General features: G+C 42.3%; 2 protein-coding genes across 2 annotated transcripts; both read left to right on the forward strand.

Moving 5' to 3' along the window:
* Window positions 1–712: 712 nt before the first annotated feature.
* kiaa2013 (KIAA2013 ortholog) lies at window positions 713–8,486 on the forward strand. The gene is made up of 3 exons (XM_084015911.1): window positions 713–2,041; window positions 4,005–4,858; window positions 6,701–8,486. Exons 1-3 carry the CDS (start codon window positions 1,084–1,086, stop codon window positions 6,749–6,751), a joined length of 1,863 nt encoding a protein of 620 aa, XP_083872037.1. The 5' UTR covers window positions 713–1,083; the 3' UTR covers window positions 6,752–8,486.
* Window positions 8,487–11,467: 2,981 nt separating this feature from the next.
* Window positions 11,468–20,400, forward strand: LOC311016618 (cysteine and glycine-rich protein 1-like). The gene is made up of 6 exons (XM_084014432.1): window positions 11,468–11,766; window positions 14,646–14,755; window positions 16,305–16,473; window positions 16,620–16,749; window positions 16,851–16,947; window positions 19,348–20,400. The coding sequence occupies exons 2-6, from the start codon at window positions 14,647–14,649 to the stop codon at window positions 19,422–19,424; spliced, it is 582 nt and encodes a 193-aa protein (XP_083870558.1). The 5' UTR covers window positions 11,468–11,766; window position 14,646; the 3' UTR covers window positions 19,425–20,400.
* The last annotated feature ends 190 nt before the right edge of the window (window positions 20,401–20,590 follow it).

Raw genomic sequence — 20,590 nt, forward strand, 5'->3', positions numbered from 1 at the left:
CTCATGTGTTTGTATCCGTCCGCAACGCCCCCTTCCGAAAATGGGACGAGAAAAGCTGTTTCAAAACGATGAGCCAGCTGTCCTGGAGACATGAGCACTTGCACGTAGCCTGTATTCCACCCAGTGTGTTTGTTTTCATTAAGTCATTGTGAAATGTAAATGTGTGTCATATAAATGAGGTAGTAGTTTAACCTATGTGTGCATAATAAACCGGCAGGCAGCTGAGTATATCAGGATATCCTGGTGTCCAGATTATACATTAAACGAACAAAGTTTAATCAATCTGAAAAAACTTTTGTGCGGCTATGAAATGTTAACAAAAAGCAAATACATTGTGTTACTTGGCTGAACTAAAGACGTAGTATGTAATTGTATTAGGGTTATATATAACGTGTCTATTTCTTTGGATATATTGGAATGGCTAGTCTCCAAAAATGGAACAAAAGTGTTATTATTATTATTATAGACAGTGCTAAACAATGTATTTGAATACACATTTAAACTACATTGTTTTAAACATTCTCCGTTTCCTGCCAAATATATTTAAATACATACATACATACAAACATACATACATACATACATACATACATACATACATACATACATACATACATACATACATACATACGAGTCACTGATTTTTGCGACATTTCCGGTCGCTGCCGTGTCGCTCTGCTTTACGGCAGTTGTGACAAACCAGAAGTCTCCCTGTTGGCTGCAGAGTTATTTGTTAAGTCAGGTGATGTTTTTAACCCTGAAGACAAACAACAAAAACCCGAAATGACCAGAGATTCGACACTTTGATGATTGTCACACACCACCAGCTGAAGGATATGACTACAACCACGATGCCAGAGACAATATCACATTTCCAATAGTTTTCGTTCTTAGCGCTAGCTGCCTAGCTAGGCTAACGTAGCAAGACGATAGAGAGACCAGTTTGTCAGCATTCACCCTGGGAAGCAACTTGTTTTGACTGCGAAACAAATTAGATGTGACATATTAGAATTCTTCAGTCCTAGCACCCTGGGTGCCGTTTTTCGACGCTGACTCGTAGCTGGGCTTCCATCATTTAACACAATGTGGCTGCAGCAGAGACTAAAGGGGCTGCCCGGCTTGTTGTCAAGCAGCTGGGCGAGGAGACTGCTTATAGGACTGCTGCTCTTCATCATCTTCTACTGGTACCTGGGAGCAGAGCGCAGGTGGAGGTTCTTCAGCGGCTCGGTCATGCCCGGCGGGGCGGCGGGACAGTGTCTACTGGCTGAAATCCACAGGTGGAAGTCTCTCGTAGACCGAGGAGAGGGGATATACAGCACACCTCAGGAACAGCTAGACACACCTTTTGTATCAGGTAACGGCCATATTCTTATTGACATTGACTCCAACAAGCTGTGGGTAGCGTCGTCTTCGCTGCCCGGCTCGGCTCCGGTCCACCAGACTGAATACTCGCCGAGAGTCGGTGTCCATCTCGAGGGGAAACGCGCAGAGGCTCAGGCTAGCATGCTGTGGTTCCGGAAAGGAGCCGTGCTGTCGGTCCGCTGCGCTTCACCAGCCGCTCTGCAGTCAGCCCGGGACTGCGTCACCATCAGAGAGGAGTTTATCGCGCACAGAAGCAGACCTAACATCTATCTCCAGCGAATCCACATCAACAACCCGTCTGACAAGGCTGTCTCCTTGGACGTTTCCTATGACAACCCCTCATTTGGTAGTAAGTTCTCCACCAGTGTGGAAAAACTAGAGGACAGAGAGATAGTTCTCTCCTCCGGCAGAGTGCCCGTGGAGAATAACCGGATGGTGCTGGTGGTGGTGGTCACCAAGAAGCTGAACAGCAGGTTACAGGTCCCTGCTAAACTAGAGTACATAGACAACATCCTGTCAGTGGTGTGGACCTCAGAGCCCATCGAGCCCTCCAAGCTGGAGGAGACCTTCAGCACCCTCAGAGAGGGAGCCAAAAAGGAGCTGGGGGAGCTGCTGAGGGCCAATGTGGACGAACTGGTTGTAGATCACCAGCAGGCCTGGATGGACCTCTTCATTTCAGGTGGGTGGTGACAACTGGCTCTGCGTTTTATAGGAGCAAACTGGGCTTTAAGAGGCATTTTACTACAAATCACATACATGTAATCAAAATATAAATCCTTAAATCTAAGGAGGTGCATACAACAATGTGAAATAGTCCACAATGCCATCGAAAGACAGAAGGCATTGAATTGGCTCGGCCATACCAATGTACCGAGGTGTGCTTTTAGGGGTCAAACGCTATGCTGAAAACATTTAAACCGGCTAAATTCAAATACTTACTGAAAAGTAATACTGATATTGAAGGCAGTGATATAACTTAAACCAATGCACATATTGCGAAATGCTGTTGTAGATCTACAATCTGAAGGGATTTTTATGGCAGATGATGCTTGCTCATGTGTTGTGTCAGGACGTAGGTTGGTTGTAATCATTGCACAGTTTAGTAAAGATGTAGGTTTTTGGTCGAGTTCTTGGACTAGTTTGTGTGCCCTGGAAATCTTCTGCCATGAGCTAATTAGGACAAAACCAGACATGTGTGTACTCCGATAACGTGTTCATCACCTTAGTTTTCTGCTTTTCCACAGAGTGACTAAATCAGTGACAATCGTTGCTCATATTTTCTAAAAAAAAAAAAAAAGAGAGAGAGAGAAAGAAAGAAGAAGTCAAATGTTACATGGCCCTCACTTAAAAATGTATTAAAAGTGGCTCAATTCTAACACTGAGAGGCCATCAAAAATGAAGTGGTTGTTAGTTGCTGTATTGTGGTGAAGATATCAGTCATTTTATAGCAGGTTCACTCTTGTGCTTTGAATCTTGTCATTTTGGCTTCCCTTCAGATTGCTTCAAATGTTTAAAAGCAGTTAATTAACAGTTTTCTACATGTCTTTTCCATCAGCTGACTCCTGGGCTGCTTTTAAATCAGTCACACTTTCATTTCCTCCTCTTATCTTTTAATTAATCATTTTAATTGGTTCAAATTTTCTTTATTACCTTCTTCATGTTTGCTTTCACTATTGCATTCTCCATTTCTGTCTCCTATAAGCTCATCCCTTCCCTCACTCTGTGGAAAATATAAAAAGCCTCTTAAACAAAATTAAGCACTCATCTTGCAATGTTATTAACAGCAATTAAGGCATCACTTCTCACTCAGAGCGAGTCAATGACTTTGTGGTTAGCTAACATTTGATGGGTTTGCAATTATGTCTACCTGTCCCCGGAACTCCCGATTAATATGTCTGCCTGTGAAAGCCTCATGTCAGCCGTCTCTGAGGTTTCTCTGTGCCAAAATGTACAGTTCAACCCACAATGTTGATTTTCAATGTTGATTGATGAGACAATTTGAAAATGTAAAACTTTGAAATGACACTAAAACACTGGAATCACTTAAAATGTTGACATTTTTTTTTTTTTTTAGTCAACATCCTTAAATAATAATCTTAAATGAGACGATCATTAATCATAAGGTCTCTCTGCATAATAAAAGGATAAATACATTTTTAAAAATGTATTTTTGTGTCCTATATTTTTAAAACCAGGCTCTATTTTTCACTTCTCCACCGTAATAGCGAGCTACACAGATTTTTCATGTCACTTGTGATCATATTTAAGATTATACAGATTAAAGAAATCAATTGAGTGTTTTTAGAGAAATCTGCGATAAAATCCTTACTACTGTGATAAGGGGCACAGTGGAAGTGTTACTTCTGACTCACCCCTACCACAGAGCGGCTCCGTGTTGCATACTATATTAATCCCAACCTTGTTTTGAACATTTATCTATCAAAAATATAAGCACACGTACTAAATATAAGAGCCATGCACGGATGGAAAAGGAGGCAAAATGTCTTTGAAATGTGAAAAACAGAAATAAAGTAATCATGGTTGTAATTATTGTTAAGATAGCAAGTGGACTTTGAGTTTTTGTCAAGAATAATATTTGATGTTCTTTGTGAGGTTGTGCTTCTGCTTCTTTGTTCATTCAGGTGTTGAAATGAGGAAAATCACAGACTCCCACACACCATCGAGCCGCACGGTGAACACCACTCTCTACTACATCCTGTCCTCCTCCATGGCTCCACTCCTGGATCGCAGGCTGAGTGGCGAGGAGCACACTCGTCTGGAATCCAGCCTCAAATACGCCGACCACTGCTTCAGCGGCCATGCCACCATGCATGCAGAGAACCTGTGGCCCGAGCGGGTGAGCAGTGCGGCCCAGATCCTGCAGCTGGTCACGCTGTGGACTCTGACTCTGCAAAAGAGGGGCTGCAAGGTGCTAGTGGCTGCCGGAGCCCAAGGAGCCATGCAGGGCATGGTGCTCAGCTTCGGCGGCCTTCAATTTACTGAGAACCACCTTCAGTTCCAGGCGGATCCGGACGTGCTGCACAACAGCTACGCCCTGAGAGGGATCCACTACAACCAGGACCTTATCAACCTGGCAGTGCTGCTGGACGCCGAGGGGAAGCCTTTTCTTCACGTGTCGGTGAAGCAGCAGGAGAAACCGGTGAAGCTGTACGCCTGCGAGGCCGGCTGTCTCAACGAGCCTGTGGAGCTGACATCAGAGATCAAAGGTCATACCTTCCCTGTGATGGTGACTCAGCCCATTACGCCCCTCCTGTACATCTCCACAGACCTGCGCCACCTGCAGGATCTCCGCCACACCCTGCACGTCAAGGCCATCCTGGCCCACGAGGAGCACATGGCCAACAGGTACCCAGGCCTGCCCTTCCTCTTCTGGTTCAGCGTGGCCTCGCTCATAACACTCTTCCACCTTTTCCTCTTCAAGCTCATCTACAACGAGTACTGTGGCCCTGGCGCTAAGCCCCTCTTCAGGAGCAAGGTATAAACACCCGTAATAGAACCTAACTGGAAAGGAAAAAAACTGCAAACTGATCTGCTCTGCTCCTTTTTTTTTTTACTTGTGCTTGTCGTGACAAAGATTTCCTCTCTCTCTATCCCTGTGGGTTGGTTTCTCAGTTTTGATTTTCACCTTCTCTGAGTGAACTTTATTTTCCCATCTCACGTGGTACGTGTTTGGAGTGGATTGGCATCGTAGCCTTACACACTTCCCCTTTCCCCCTCTCACTAAAGGCGATTCCTGTTTTTCCTGCAGCTGTTACCTCTAAGAGATTGTGTGCCATGAAAAATCTGAACTCGGCAGAAGCACCCGTAGAATAGTAGCCCTCATTCAAGACCTTTAAATTACAATTTTCAAGTTACCATTTGGTTTATGTCATAATTTCAGCACCACCTTTTCGACTGCACTCGCCATTGTGGAATGTAAAGCATCTGTTGATTGCAATGGAAGAAAAACAAGTACAATGTGTTTTTTTTAAGTTGTTATTGTTTTACTGTGTTCATATTTCAATCTTAAGGGACCATACCGGTGTTTTTACATTTATAATAAGTCACATGTACTTAAGTTAGAGTGTACTAGGTTTTTAGATGTGTTTTTGTCTTTCTTCAAGGAAGCCATTAGTTTTCATTAATTTCATAATTCACTCTAGTTTGAGTTGGCTAATCCATTCAATTTCATAAAACTGTCTGCTTTTATTTTTGTTAAAGTTCCTGTATATTGCCCATTAAGGTGTGCGACATCACAGATTGAGTTTTCACCTACATTTAGAGATACTGGTAGCGTTATGGATCAATGTTGTTTTTTTTCTAATGCACATGCAGGAGGAAGCGGATGATGCAACACATCCCTGATCCAACATGTTATAAGGAAGGAAAAAAACGTGTGTATTTTGTTGAGAAACGCTGAATGTAGACAGAACCTTTGTTTGTTTTCCCACAGCTTACCTTCAACTTAGAAAATAAGAGCAGCATTGAGTTGATTTTCAAACTGAAGTAACAGAAGAAGGAGTGGGGGAGGATGTTTAGTAAATGAGCCCCGGCATTGGTATGGTCCTGTAAAATGAATTGAATATCTGTAGTCCTGGTTGTTGTAATATCAGTAGTCACCACTGGTAGTAACTTGTGGTGAGAAGTACTGTAGGTCCAGCAAAGCAGGTCAGACAGACTGTAAACAAACATTCAGATTGGCCAACTGGTTTGGAGGTAAAAACTAAGGTGAACAGCAAACTGTTGTGCACACACAGTTTTCCTGTGCAGGAGGGAGGTAGCCTTATTCCAGGTCACATTCAGACCAACCAGTCTGATCACCACACTGCTTGGGTTTTCCAGCCTGTCCAGAGCTATGAAAAATAAAACAAGTTGTAGAAATTCTTCCTTTAAGTGACATGGTTGTCATGGATCAACCCAACAGCAGATGACAGAAGCCTAAGCTAGCATGGGGTGTATTAAGGTGGTGCTAAAAGTCCATAAGGTCTGTCTACAAGGAGGCGTTGACCTGCCGGGTGCTTAGAGAAGGTGGTTCTGCAGACCAAATGTCAGTCTCTGCTCAGCGTGGACTGTGCTCTCACTTTGCCAGAAGTCTTTATCTACTTTTCCTTTTCCCTCTGCCTTTTCATGATGTTTTATATTGAATCACTAAATTAAATTAACAAGAAATCTTTGGCTTTGGCTCTTCACTGCTGACCTGCCACACCCTGCGGTGCCCCAATCACAGGTTCTCCTCAGCATGTCTGTATTTTCCCATTTCTCCTTGGAGGCAGCATGGATGGTTTGGGTGGTGGCTCAGTTTCCCAGCCGTTCTAATCCTCCGCTCTGACTTCACCAGGTCGCCCACAAAAGTGACGATGGCTGCTGTGACACCAGGATGGCTGCTTGAACACTCCAGTGCTATGCTCACAATCAACATGTGGTAGTGGTTCTGATTGACCTTTGGCAGCATGGGAAGCATTAACGTGGGTGTGCTGTCGATAAATGAAGACATCAGCTTCTTTTTTGTTTTGGTGTTAAGAGTGCAAGATCTATGATTAACAGGGAGACACGAGACATGACAAGAAAACCCAAACGGATGTTCTGTCCTGATGAAGTCTGCTGGGGAGTGATATCACCCACAGATGTGTTGCGAGTGGAAGTAGAAGCATGTACCTTTAAAAATCAAATAGGCTGAAACTGTTGTCACTATTGATTAATCTGCTCATTGTTTTCATGATTGGCTATAAAATATTAGAAAATCCTCAAACATTCCAATCACAAGCATATTTAAATGTCTTGGTTCACCTGACCAGGAGATATTCAGTTCATGGAAGACAAAATCACATTTGAGGAACTGAAAAGGGAATATTTTGCACAAAACAGTTTATTTAAAATAATTAAAAAAATATATTTAATAAAAGATGCTCAACATTTGTCTGTCTAGTGTTTGAAACATTTCAACAGCAAGACTTTCAACATGTAGTAGCATTTCTTATTAAACTCTGATCTCACTGGAAACGAGAAATGACTCAACTGGAGTGATTTTTTTTCTCTTAGAAGCATTTATCATTTTACTCCTACAACACTGTCTGGTGGTTTATTAAGGGAAATGATGACATTGATGCAGCAGAAATGTGGACCAAGACTTCCTGTTGGCTGTTTCCAATTTGATTATCAACTTGAGATGTGAGACTGAAGTTGAGACAAAGTCAACGATCACATTGTTTCATTAGTAGCCAGTTTGCAAACTAATTTAAAACCAATACAATCTTTGTCAGATGATGGATGCTGGCTTTCCAGAAAGCATTTCAGTCTCTCAGAGACGTTGAGACATGTTCCCACAAACTCCATGAGGGTTTAGTTCTACTGTCAAATCATCGAGTCCTTTATGCCCATTTTCTGTAAGTGTGTGTTTCTGCCTGAGGGAAATTCACACAAATGAAATCAGAGTGAGGCCCAGCTGAAGCCCGGAGGCATTAGAAGAAGAGGTAAATAGCGTGACGTGTCAGGCTTGATGAGAGTCAGGCGCCTACTGTTTTGGGAGCGAAGGGCAGGCGGCACCGGTTTTGAAGTGAAGGCGGTCCCGAAGTGCCTTAAAGTTGCAATTTTTCTACTGACCATCAGGGGGCGACTCAAGGTGGATACAAAAAGAAGTCTGATTGCATTGAAGTTTATGAGAAAATTGCTTCTCATTTGATTTATTATGTCAGTTATCATTGTAAACATGAGTTTATGTTCTCAATCACTAGTTTCAAGTCTTCATTACAGCATGATGTTCATTTAGTACATTATGGTCCATTAGAGTCTAATAGACAATATAGCAGGGTTTGCTTTGTGATTGACGGGTCATTACCAATGCAGTGATGACTTTAACTCTGGGTTTGGGCCTGTACCTGCATGCACAGAGCCTTCTTCTACATGATTGAGCACACTTGCTCCTTTAGTTACCGGCAGTGACAAACATTTCAGAAATCCTCACTTCTTCCACATGTTGCACTAAATGAAAGAAGGACTACTTTTATTCTTGGGCAGCACCCTACCTCTAGGCCATCTTTAAACTACTGGAGGTTGGATGGCAGGAAGGCAATCCTGAAGACAGGGAGAACAGGTTTTGGGAAACTGCTGGCAGGCAAACACACTATCTATAGATTAGATGAGAAACAAAGAGAAGAGTGTCTAATGGTACGGCTAAACCACGTAGAGCACGACGATCCGGTGGGACTGGATGTTTGAGCACTTTCTTATAGACCTGATTACTTGATGACAGGCAGGGGAACTGCACTTCACTTCAACATGATGTATTGAACCATTGATTTAAAAAAACAAAAAAATGCTGCAATACTATTAAACTTTGAAATGGTTCCTTCTGAAAAACACTGAATAAAATATGTGTAAATATTGAAGACAAAAAAAATACGAACAAAAAATATAATAACACTGAAGTGCTTAAGGATTTTTTTTCATTCTTTTTGGGGTATAAACAAAGTCCTGCAAGTGATCCAAGACACTACTTTTCAAGACATAACCACCACTCCTGGAAACGTAGTTGTATATTGGAGTGTGCAGACAGCAGCTTCAGATGGGTATTGCATTCACTTCAGAAAAAAACCCTGCTCTGTTTTCCTGAACTAACAAGATAATTATCTTGGAATAACAGGAAACTTTTTTTTTAATAATAATAAAAAACCTGCACAAACAAAAATGTGTCCTGTGCATGCTCAACCCTGCCTACACACTAGCTCAATCTCTGCCTCATTTCTCAGACGCTTTGCACGCGAGAGGGTTTGTTGTGATTTGTTGGCTGCTTTTAGTCGTAGCCGTGTATTAATTGTGAACCATTTGAGAATATACTTAAAATAACCAGTTACATTAGATATGTATAGGTTATTATGCATCGGTTTTTCAGGTCAAACCATGAACTCATTAACTAAAATTAGTTTCATATACACTGACTTGTATGTAGGCCTTTGAGCTTTTGTACTAATGTTCAGTACCCACAATGACCACATGATGGTAGCAGACACCAATCACTCTCCTCTGTTGTGCTTGTGAGAGTCCCACTGAATGCTCACTTATGTGGCACAAAAATGATGCCAAGTGAGCTAAAGGTAATTTAAGGTCGTGGTGATAAAGTACTAGGATAAAGTTACATTCAGATTGCATCCTATTTACATCTGATTTTACATTTGACTCTTCAAACTAATTAACAGTTAAATGTTACCTTCATAAAAAAAAATCAAGTGTAATTTATTGGCTCATAAAATGAAACAGAATAGAAGGAAACCAGGTGACTAGGTATATGGATGGACCATGTGTCAGTGTGCTTAATTGCAGATCACATGACATGGGTAAGCTAGTTTTGAGTTAAATGTTGCAAACCATCGACAAGACTAAAGTGTTGTGCTCATATCTTAAGATATTTGATGTGGACGATCTTATGATGAAACAAATGACACTCGGATGGTAGTTCATTCATGAGGCAGTATTTCATAGTTAATATAAATTGAAATATATGAGCCGACAAAGTTTAAAGCATTTCCTGTTTTTTTATTGGAGCATGGTAAAATAATACATATTATTCATTTGCAACAATATACATAGTAGGATGTTTCTTTTGTAAAAATGATTTTGTTAAATGCCACAAGAAATGAAATCCATCTGAACTCAAACCGTCTCTCCAAACTGCAGCCTGTCAGTCAGTCGCCAGAGCAACGCTGTTATCCAGAGGAAGCACGTGTTTTCCTTCCTGTTATGTTATTGTGGCATTAAGACCACTGTGTTCACACCGCTGTACTATACTGTGATATCACCCCGAGAATAGTCTGCAATTCACAATACTGGTTTCATACTATCTCCAACGAGCCAATTAATCACCTCAAGATGTTGATGAAGTTGGCGATGCTTCACTTCACTTCACAGGAGTTAAAGGAATACTTCACCATTTGCATTAAGCTTTGTGTCGTTAGAAACCCGGTAGTATTTTCTAATGGTCGCGCATCAGTCCCCCATTTTCCCCAGAGACAGATCTCCGTATTTCTATTCTTAAAAGAGCCTCCGATGATGCAAATATCATCATGTTGCATCATCGGAGGCTCTTTGGTTAGAGGGGGTTCCTCATGTCCTAAACCCGCCTACAGGGGGCAGCACCCACTTAGACTACAGACCTGTTACAGACCAGTGGTGGGACCCACTCAGACTACAGACCTGTTACAGACCAGTGGTGGGACCCACTGAGACTACAGACCTGTTACAGACCAGTGGTGGGACCCACTGAGACTACAGACCTGTTACAGACCAGTGGTGGGACCCACTGAGACTACAGACCTATTACAGACCAGTGGTGGGACCCACTGAGACTACAGACCTGTTACAGACCAGTGGTGGGACCCACTGAGACTACAGACCTGTTACAGACCAGTGGTGGGACCTCACTTCAGACTTGGGGTGTGAGCAGAACTGGACCGCTCCGCGCTGGATGAGGGAGTGGCCTGCAGAGCAGTGCATTGTGGGAGTTGTAAAAAGTAATTGTCTGCCTTTTCTCGGTCAAGAAGGCACCAAAATGTTTTTTACACTTCGACTACATATATGACCCACTTTCAATCCAGATTCATGTTTCCACCGGTGAGTATCTTTTAAGTTAGATTGTTTAGTCGCCGGCTGCAGGCGTGCTAAGGTCAGCTGCAGTTAATGTGTTGACTTGTGTCCGTGTTGAGTTTTGAGTGCAACTGTTTCTGCTGTTTCTACTCCGACAACGCCCCTTGGTGACATATGCAGGTATGTCGTCCCTCACCATGCAATTTCAGGACTGGCATGATGCTTTAACTAAGACAGAAAACTTTGAAGCCATAAAACTGCTTCAACAACATGGAGTTCACCCAGTTCACCCAGTTCACCCTGAGCTGGCAACCAGTTGATTGTCCTGTAATATGCCTTTGAAATTGTCAGAGCTTTAAATGTTAAATGTTGCATGATTAGTTTGTAATCGTCTACGCCCCATTCACCTCTCTCTCTCTCTCTCTCTCTCTCTCTCTCTCTCTCTCTCTCTCTCTCTCTCTCTCTCTCTCCCTCTCCCTCTCTCTCCCTCTCTCTCTCTCTCTCTCTCTCTCTCTCTCTCTCTGCTCAACACGCCATAACTTCCAGACTGAAACAGCAGCGGCAGCAGAAGCCCCTCCCTTGGAACACATCTGGAACAGTGGAAAAGAAGTGAAGCACCAACAACTCTGTCTATTTGTATCACCTCGATAAAGTCATACAATCAGGTTAGTAGCTTCTTTTCTCCTGCAAACTATAAGTGCAACTCCTCCACCATCTTTCCACCGCTGACTTCCTGAACACACCCAGTGCTGCATTTCCCCGATCGGAGAGTCACATTTCAACCTGCACATCAACACTGACTGACAGCGCGGCTAAACGCAGGTGAGTGTTGTTGATAAACTACAGCCTGCTCACGCTTTCTGTTTGCATCATTGTCATTTACTACTGTTTGTGTTGGTGCATGATGGTCCATTCAGTCAGGCCAGAGTAGACTCCTGTGTTTGAAGAGCTATTCAAGTGTGCAGAGTGTATCAAAGCGTGCAAACAGTAACACAATGCGGAACACTAGTGATAAAGCAAACCAAATACAGCATGAAAACAAACTTTATACTCTCTGGTGGTGGCAACAAAGTGCAGAAGTTGATAGAATAGTAAAGAATAGAAGAGAATGGAATAGGGAGCTCCTATAATCTATAATAATCTCATCCTAAATCACACAAAGGTCACAGGCAATCTCATTTACTTGATGAAGTTGTTTCTCTCTTCCTGTGCAACGGCTCCACATGTCTAAACCTGCAGAAACACTGTTATCTACATGTACCAGAATTCATCTTCAAGAATATTGTGCAAATCATTTAGCAAACACCCGGATTATTCATGGAGAGAATTCAAACCAGAAACCATGTATAGGTTGAAAAGAAGTCTTGAGTCTGAAAGACCAGCAATCATAAACCTTGTCTTTCTCAAAAAAGAGCCCAAGTTTTACAAAAAACGTATAGCATGATAAGATGTTAGTGTGTTTATTACTTACTACCTTGTCCTGCCTCTCTATGTGTTCCCCTCTGTAGGTGGGAAGTAACAAAGTACGAATACTAACTCAACCAGTAACAAAGATCTGTCCAGTTAGCCTTGCAGAAAACGCAGCCAGTTAGAAATGTCCTTCATACGGATACTTTTTAATTTGTACTTTGAGTACTATTTCAGAGCTTGTACATTTTCAATTTTACTTGAGTAAATAAGTTGAAACTGTCCTTTTTTAACTCAAGTGTCTGTACTACTTGAGTCTATCGATAGTCAATCCTGAGGTGGCAGAGCAACCCGTGTCTGTATGAATCTTCATATTTGATTTAATTGAATAGGCTACTTTTCATTCTCGCCTTGTTTATGTACTTTGTCCCGGGACTGGGAGTTGAATCATCTTCAAATCATGTCACCTTCTCCACCATCTTTGTTTTTTCTGCTCCTGATTGATTGTCTTGCCTGTTAAACGACATGAAAGCGTTAGAGATATTTGAGACGTCGGTCTTACCACTTCCAGTCATGTTTTCCTAGTTCGGCTGCAGGAAAGCTCTAAAATAGGATACTTTTCTACCAATGCCTGGTACAAATATATTCCTAGCATTTCTGATTTTACTGTCTATAGAATTCACAAACTGGGAACCTTTACTTAAAACAACATTTAAAATGTCAGCTGGCTGTTTATGTCATATTGGCTGTTTCAGAACAACAATATGATTTCTACAGCAGAACATTAATAATCAAGGCTTTCCTCTATGTTTCACATCCTACTTCTGCTGTAGCTGTTTCCCTGAAACAGTTCAGACTTCTGTTGTTGTGCTTCAGTTTGTGACCTATTTTTTATTGGATTATCATCTATTTATTAGCTTTTACATGGTACGTGATCGACAATGTCAAGTAATCTAATGCGTGAAATTCAAATAAATTTAATATTACATGATTTATTAGTAACACTAACACATATGTTTACTGTATACATCACCAGGGGGGATGATGTTCGCCATCCATTCCAATTTCATCCCAGAAACCACCTTTTTTTTTCACGGTCAATTATTTTCTCTTCAGATTTCATCGTCTGGCCTTTGGCTGGTCGCCTGAAACAGACTGAAACAGACTGAAACAGACTGAAACTGACTGAAACAGACTGAAACAGACGGAAACATTCTGCCCTTTCAATGAAGTGAAAGTCACAGATCTGCAGTAGCCACACACAAACGTCTCCACCCATTACTTCACTCTGAGATATGATTTTAATATCCCACAATGAGCTCATATTCACATTAGGTACCATTCTGGTGTCCACAGTCAAGAAGTAACATTTCATTTTGGGGTGTTGTTGTTTACTTTTAAAGAAAGGGAGAGAGATAATTTGGCACACACAAACAGGAAGTGTGTCCAAAGGTGACAGGAAATGGCGTAAAGCCTCCATCCTCTACCCTGAGAGCTCAGCTTCATCTTCTGAACACTAGGAACTGGTGTGAGTCCAGGCAGGGAGGTGGGAGGGTTTACATGGTCAGGAATGTGGCTGCGGATACATGAGACTGGAGCTGGGAAACACAGAAACCAGCAGAATGCTGGGGTCTTTCCCATTCCACCAACTTTAAAACACAAAGAAACTCACATCTTCACGTTAATTCTGCAATGGATGTCAACAGTTTTCAAGAGAGTGCAACCATCGTATCTAGTTGGTTTATAAAAAAGGGGGGAATTCTTTTTGTATGTTTTGCTGGCTTGCTGGTCTTTTACAGAAGCCACAGAGAACTGGCAGGAGTGAAATTACAGTCTATGGGCCTGGCTTTACAAAGCCAAAATTACAGGCAACCCAATCTGGAAGTTGGATCATTTTTTTAGAGCAGAAACTCTTGGAAATGTGTTAGCTTGATGGCTGTGTAAAGGAATTAGTTGATCCATTTTTGTATGTAAGGCCTACTTCTACACAAAATATATACAGGCTGCATGAACCAGGTCAAGAAAAGAGCATTTTCATTTCATGCCTTGGACAAATATATGATTTTAGCCACGGTCACAGATCTTAACTCTGTTCTATCATCTTATTCACTGTTAGTTATCTCTGAAATGTAAATGACTGCGTCTGGGTTTGTCATGGTGCTATAACTTGTAATATTGACAGATTCTGGACAAATCATAATCTGTTTTGTGTGTGTGTGTGTGTGTGTGTGTGTGTGTGTGTGTGTGTGTGTGTGTGTGTGTGTGTGTGTGTGTGCGTGTGTGTCCGTGCTGCAGTAAAGGATGCCATTAGGAGGAGGAAACAAGTGTGGCTGCTGTCACAAGACAGTTTACTTTGCAGAAGAGGTACACTGTGATGGGCGGAGCTTCCATAAGTCATGCTTCCTGTGCAGTGAGTAAACTTCTTCTACTTGTCACCATGGAAACCACTGAACTTGTGACATAATCAACATTTTTGATCATCTATTCTCAAAGAAAAATGTGTAGGTAGCATACGTAGCATGAAATCAATGCTGTTAAAGGGTTATGCATGGTTGCTTAAAAAGAGGGGATTCTGGGGGATGCTTATCAGCATATGTTACATTTACATTTACATTTAGGTCATTTAGCAGATGCTTTTGTCCAAAGCGACTTACAATAAGTACATTTGTCAAAAGAAGGAAACAAGGAAACCACAACGAATCATTGCCGATAAAGTAAGAGCCAAAAGTAGAACAAGTGTTAGGTCCTCATCTGAGTAAAGTAGTAGTTCAAGAGCAACAGTGCTATGATCAGAGTGCTATAGGTAAGGTTTTTTTTTTTTTTTTTTGGGGGGGGGGGGGGGGGGGGGGTCATGCTAGTGAAGTCTGAACAGGTGAGTCTTGAGCCTTTTTCGGAAAATGGCAAATTACTCTGCTGTCCTGACATTGGTCGGGAGTTCGTTCCACCACTGAGGCGCCAGAACAGAGAAGAGTCTGGACTTTGCTGAGCGACATTTGTTTGATTTCAGCGATGGTGGTACCAGCCGGCCAGCTGAAGTAGAGGAGCCAAGTGCTCGCTTCAGGGCATGAGGTTTGACCAGTGTTTGAAGGTAGATGGGTGCCGTTCCATTGATTGCCCTGAAGGCCAGTGTCATCGTCTTGAATTGGATGCGTGCTGCAACAGGGAGCCAGTGGAGGTCACGGAGGAGGGGGGTCACATGGGAGAATTTGGGTAGATTGAAGATAAGACGTGCTGCAGCGTTCTGGATACGCTGCAATGGTTTAATCGCAGAGGCCGGGAGTCCGGCCAGGAGAGAGTTGCAGTAGTCAAGGCGGGAGATGACCAGTGCTTGGACCAAGAGTTGCGTTGCGTCCTTTGTGAGGAGGGTCCGAATCCTGCGGATGTTGTAGAGGGCAAATCTGCAGGATCGGGCCACAGCAGTGATGTTGGGGGTGCAGGATAGTTGGTCATCGAGGATTACACCCAGGTTCCTCGCAGTTGATGACGGCAATACTGTGATGCCCTCGACAGTCATTTTTTCTATGACAGATATCCCCGTATGAAATTTGAAATAAGTGTTCTCAGAGGCCAAACCTTTACATTAACTGTTAAAGTTGGATTTAAGAAAAAAGGGTATTTTTCCTATCAAGAAAATCATACATAAGTGTAAAAAAAAAGAATATGATCAAAAGGAATGTTGATATAAATTGATATAAATCAGGAAAGACATATTTCTCTGCTTCTACTTGAAACATATGAGGTTCATGGAGTTCTGAGACTTATTTGTGTCCCTGTGTTGTAATTGAACATTCCTGTGATGGCATTTAGATGAGAACATGCTTCTTCAATAGAACTGTTGCATAAAAGGAAACCGTTAAGAGCCGTATATAGATGAATGTGCTCCAAAACATCTGCACATGCATAAGACTAATAAACATTTGTGTTTGAGTCTGTGCATGTGAATGTGTCTGTTTTTGCAGTAGTGTGTGGGAAGAACTTGGACAGCACCAATGTAACCGTTCACATGGATGAAATCTACTGCAAGGCGTGCTACGGCAAGAAGTACGGGCCAAAGGGTTACGGTTACGGCCAGGGAGCAGGGACACTCAGCATGGACAAGGGAGAGTCTCTGGGTATTACACATGAAGAGTGAGTAACACACACACACACACACACACACACACACACACACACACACACACACACACACACACACACACACACACACACACACACACACACACACTTCTCCAGCTAAAGGCCCATTATCCACTGTTTGTCTCTGTCTCGGTCAGACCTGCTCCCCATCGTTCTAGCAGCAACCCAAACCCATCCAGGCTGGCTCAGAAGTTTGGAGGTTCAGAAAAGTGCCCTCGCTGTGGCAAGTCTGTCTACGCTGCTGAGAAAGTGATTGGAGCTGGGAATGTAAGGAAAACACACACACACACACACACACACACAGACACACACACATGTTTGTAAAATAGTACGTCCCTTTTAAACATAGATCTGCTATTTATCTCCAGGCATGGCATAAGTCTGGGTGTTTCACCTGTGCAACATGTGGGAAGAGCCTTGAGTCAACCACACTGGCTGATAAGGATGGAGAAATCTACTGCAAAGGTAAAACTTCACTTCCTGTACAGAAAGCCTGTATTTAGAACCGCACAGGAATGATTCAATACACATGTATCCTGTTGACCGTGCTCTAACTTACATTTAACATGCATGATCAGGTTCACTGTGCATTTTTAGTCAAGGGGCATTGAAGTTGCGGCCAATAATATGATGTTTTTTTACTGTATTGTAATTGCATAGTAATCTCATGATAGAGGCAGGATAACCTGTGTTGATCCATTCAGGCTGCATTTGTCAGGAAGTCTAAAATAACTTGCTTTGTTAGTGACTGAGGTGTAATGAACACAAGAATACAGCAGATGGCCCCCTCAGCATTCCACAAACCAGACTGACTGAATCATTGACGCGCTCTTCTTAGTACAGGTCCTAGGTAAGATTTGTATGTGCTTCATTTAGAGGGGAATATCTCAACTGTTATAGACTAATATGACCCCATTGAACAACGTGGGATGTGTGCCAAAATCTCTACCCAGGCCAAAGTCCTGAAAATGATCCCAGGTTTTTCCTTTATAGATATCCTCATACATTTCTACTAGATTCATCTTCAAATTAAGAGAAATACTTTTTGTATTACACATTCTTGGTCAAATGTCTCAAACCATCAACAGACATGGGGATATTTGACGACCTGCGACGGTAATGTCCTTAACATGGACTTTGAGAGGACGCCTTCCACCTCAGCTAATGCAAGAAAACATATACAAAGAGCCTGTAAGCAACAGCAGATTTGGGTCCAAGCACCATTTACAGACGAATGAAATGTTTGTTTTCTTTCTTTTAAAAAAGTCCCGTGTTTGTATTTTGTATTTATAATTTTCCATTCAATACAGCAAAAAAACAGGACATCAAACCAGAATTGTTACATTTACACTACATGGTCATTGTAAACATTGTGATCACCATCATTTTTTAGACAAAGTGTAAAACAAAAAGTATTTCTCTTAATATGAAGATTAATCTGTTAGAAATGTATGAGGATTTCTATAAAAAAAATCCCATTCATAGTGTGATAATAATGTCACCTGTGGTCATTTTCAGGACTTTGGCCTCGGGTAGAGATGTTGGCACACATCCCACGTTCTTCAATGGAGTCATATTAGTCTATAACAGTTGAGACATTCTCCGCTAACTTACCTAATGGACCTAGACTAGCTCTGCCTCACGTCTCATGGGGAGAATACACCAGTCTTGCAGGGTGCTCGTTAAGTTCATGTTCTAGTATCCCGTGTGGTGATTAAATCCAATTTCCCCTTTTTTTGGCTGCACGCTCAGTCATCTGAGGGAATCAGAACCAGCAGAAACCGTCGCATCCCAAACACACAGACATCGCTCGCTGCAGTGTTTGTGATGTGAAATGCAAAGCTGGTGAATTCAGCACATCATATATATATAGCATATATAACAGAATATGGTGGATCTACGAGCTACAGAGTGCACCGTTTCTCAGAGCTCAAAGCTCCTCAAACGTACTCGTTTTGCAAGGTTTTGTAATCCTAATGAGGTCTACTTTCCATACAGAATGCTAATAACTGCCCAGAGCAAAAATCAATTCCATTATTTCCGCACATCGTTTTAGCTTTTCGATTCTCCACACTGATAACCAGAAATGACGGCCTGTCGGAAATTCACTGAGTTGATGGAATCAGGTGTGGGAAGGAAATAAGTCAGCTCGTTGCCAAATATGTGGTAGCTCTACATACTGTGAGTGTGACTCAACACGATCACACGGAACCAACAATCGTGAGAACTGCAATAGCTGTCCACGAGAGTCCAGCAATACAGCGACACTGGATGCAGAGGTCCACCCAGATAGCTAGCCCAACCAATGGAAGAGTCAGCCGTGGTCTGGCTGCCACTGCTGCATGCTCAGCAGGCCCCGAGGAGCTTCAGCACCCACGGCCCCCCCATGCCGGAGCCCTTGTGAAGCTCTTGGGAGAACAACAGGAGCCAGGTGCAGGCAGAGTCACTATACTTGGAGGTTCCCCCATAGCGAGCTCTCAGGGGGTTCATGAAGGAGACTTGGGGTCTTCGTGGCCAACGTGTGGGGTTGCAGGTGAAGAACTCTGGCAACGATGACAGAGGAGTCTGCACAAAGAATTGGCCTGTTGGAGGGCAGATGACATGATATTCCATATTCCGGTTTCTCAGTACTCGTATAAGCTAATGAACTGACCCAAATTGCAAGGTTTTAGTGCACAGGGTAGTGTGTCAATAAAGTGGTGGATATAAAATTGTAATGCATACAAGTCAAATCAAGTCCATTTGTATTTGTATAGCACATTTAAAAACAACAGGAGGGATAAAGACACAAAAACACCCTAAACCCAATGCTTTTTCTCTGGTTAACCGAATGGAATGTTATTGATACTTTGACATTTTCAACAGGCTGCTATGGCAAAAACTTTGGTCCCAAGGGATTTGGGTACGGTCAGGGAGCTGGAGCGCTGGTGAATACCCAGTAGAGAGCGGACCACGGACTCTCCGCTGACAGGTTTCCAGAAAGCCTCTACGACTTGTCTTCTTCCTGGCAGTGACGGCTACAGCGCTGTTTGGTCTGGCTATGCATGTCAGTGATAAAAAGCTGCATTATACCATTGTACAGCGGGATATATAACACCATTTCTGCCTTGGGCTAAATATGAATATTAGTGCTGTTATAGTAAATCTTAATACATAACCCAACATGACTTATGTGTGTAACGCTGCATTGATGGTTTGCACTTAATGTTTCCCTCTGAATATAATAATCTCACCATCATATTAACAGTTTCCTGTGTTCGGCTAAATCCTCCTTATTTGTATGTTGGGCTTTCCAAACAGTGTGACACTAAAGAAAGAATTTACTGCCATGTTTTTCTGATTGGAGCAGAAATGACGAAGGTGAATGAAGCTGTCTCTCTCTGTGTGTGTGTGTGTGTGTGTGTGTGTGTGTGTGTGTGTGTGTGTGTGTGTGTGTGTGTGTGTGTGTGTGTAAAGAACAGGGAAGTAAAGTATTGGACAATGACGTTCTGTGGTAAGAAATGTCAGACGCTCCTCTGATCCTCATACACTGTGACACATGACAGTGCCATAAGTCCGGCATCTTTGTAAAGTTGGGGGAATTACAGCTTCACTCCACCCATGAAGCTCCTCTCACATTAGAGCCATGCAACCGTCAAGGATGTGAGGAATGGCAAACAGTTTTTTAATTGCCATAATTACGTTTCTCCTATATACGAGAACAGTGAATTGAATCATCAGAGGAATGAGCAAGGCCTTGTGGTTTCAGGTGAGAAAATGGAACCAGTTTCTCCACTTAATTTAAATTGTAATCACGACATTCAGTTGCCTTTCATTGGTTTCAAACATGCCTAGTATTATATCAGGATGTGTGAATGTTGTTTGTAGATCATATGTGATCATGTGTTTCTGTCTGCTCAATAAAACCTTTCTTTCTAACATCCTCTTACATATTAAAACATCTGACTTCTTTATCCATCCTCTGCCTCCCACTCACATTCCAGCTCTCAAAGTGACAGCAGCAGCTCGACATCACGATGGAACTCTGGAGCAGCTAAATGTGTTTTTAATAACTGAATATTTCTCACAAGTTTACTTTCTATAAACAGGTAACTGTGAGTAGGAGAGG

Source organism: Eutrigla gurnardus (genome assembly GCF_963514095.1).
Source record: "Eutrigla gurnardus genome assembly, chromosome: 8".
NCBI lineage: Eukaryota > Metazoa > Chordata > Actinopteri > Perciformes > Triglidae > Eutrigla > Eutrigla gurnardus.

Bases quoted from the DNA above. Each gene is read 5' to 3' on its own strand.
- LOC311016618 (XM_084014432.1), top strand. From the start codon at position 14,647: ATGCCATTAGGAGGAGGAAACAAGTGTGGCTGCTGTCACAAGACAGTT. The intron at 16,474-16,619 runs GTGAGTAACACA...TGTCTCGGTCAG, and splicing joins CTGGGTATTACACATGAAGA to ACCTGCTCCCCATCGTTCTA. The intron at 16,750-16,850 runs GTAAGGAAAACA...ATTTATCTCCAG, and splicing joins AAGTGATTGGAGCTGGGAAT to GCATGGCATAAGTCTGGGTG.
- kiaa2013 (XM_084015911.1), top strand. From the start codon at position 1,084: ATGTGGCTGCAGCAGAGACTAAAGGGGCTGCCCGGCTTGTTGTCAAGC. The intron at 2,042-4,004 runs GTGGGTGGTGAC...TTGTTCATTCAG, and splicing joins GATGGACCTCTTCATTTCAG to GTGTTGAAATGAGGAAAATC. The intron at 4,859-6,700 runs GTATAAACACCC...TGACTTCACCAG, and splicing joins AGCCCCTCTTCAGGAGCAAG to GTCGCCCACAAAAGTGACGA.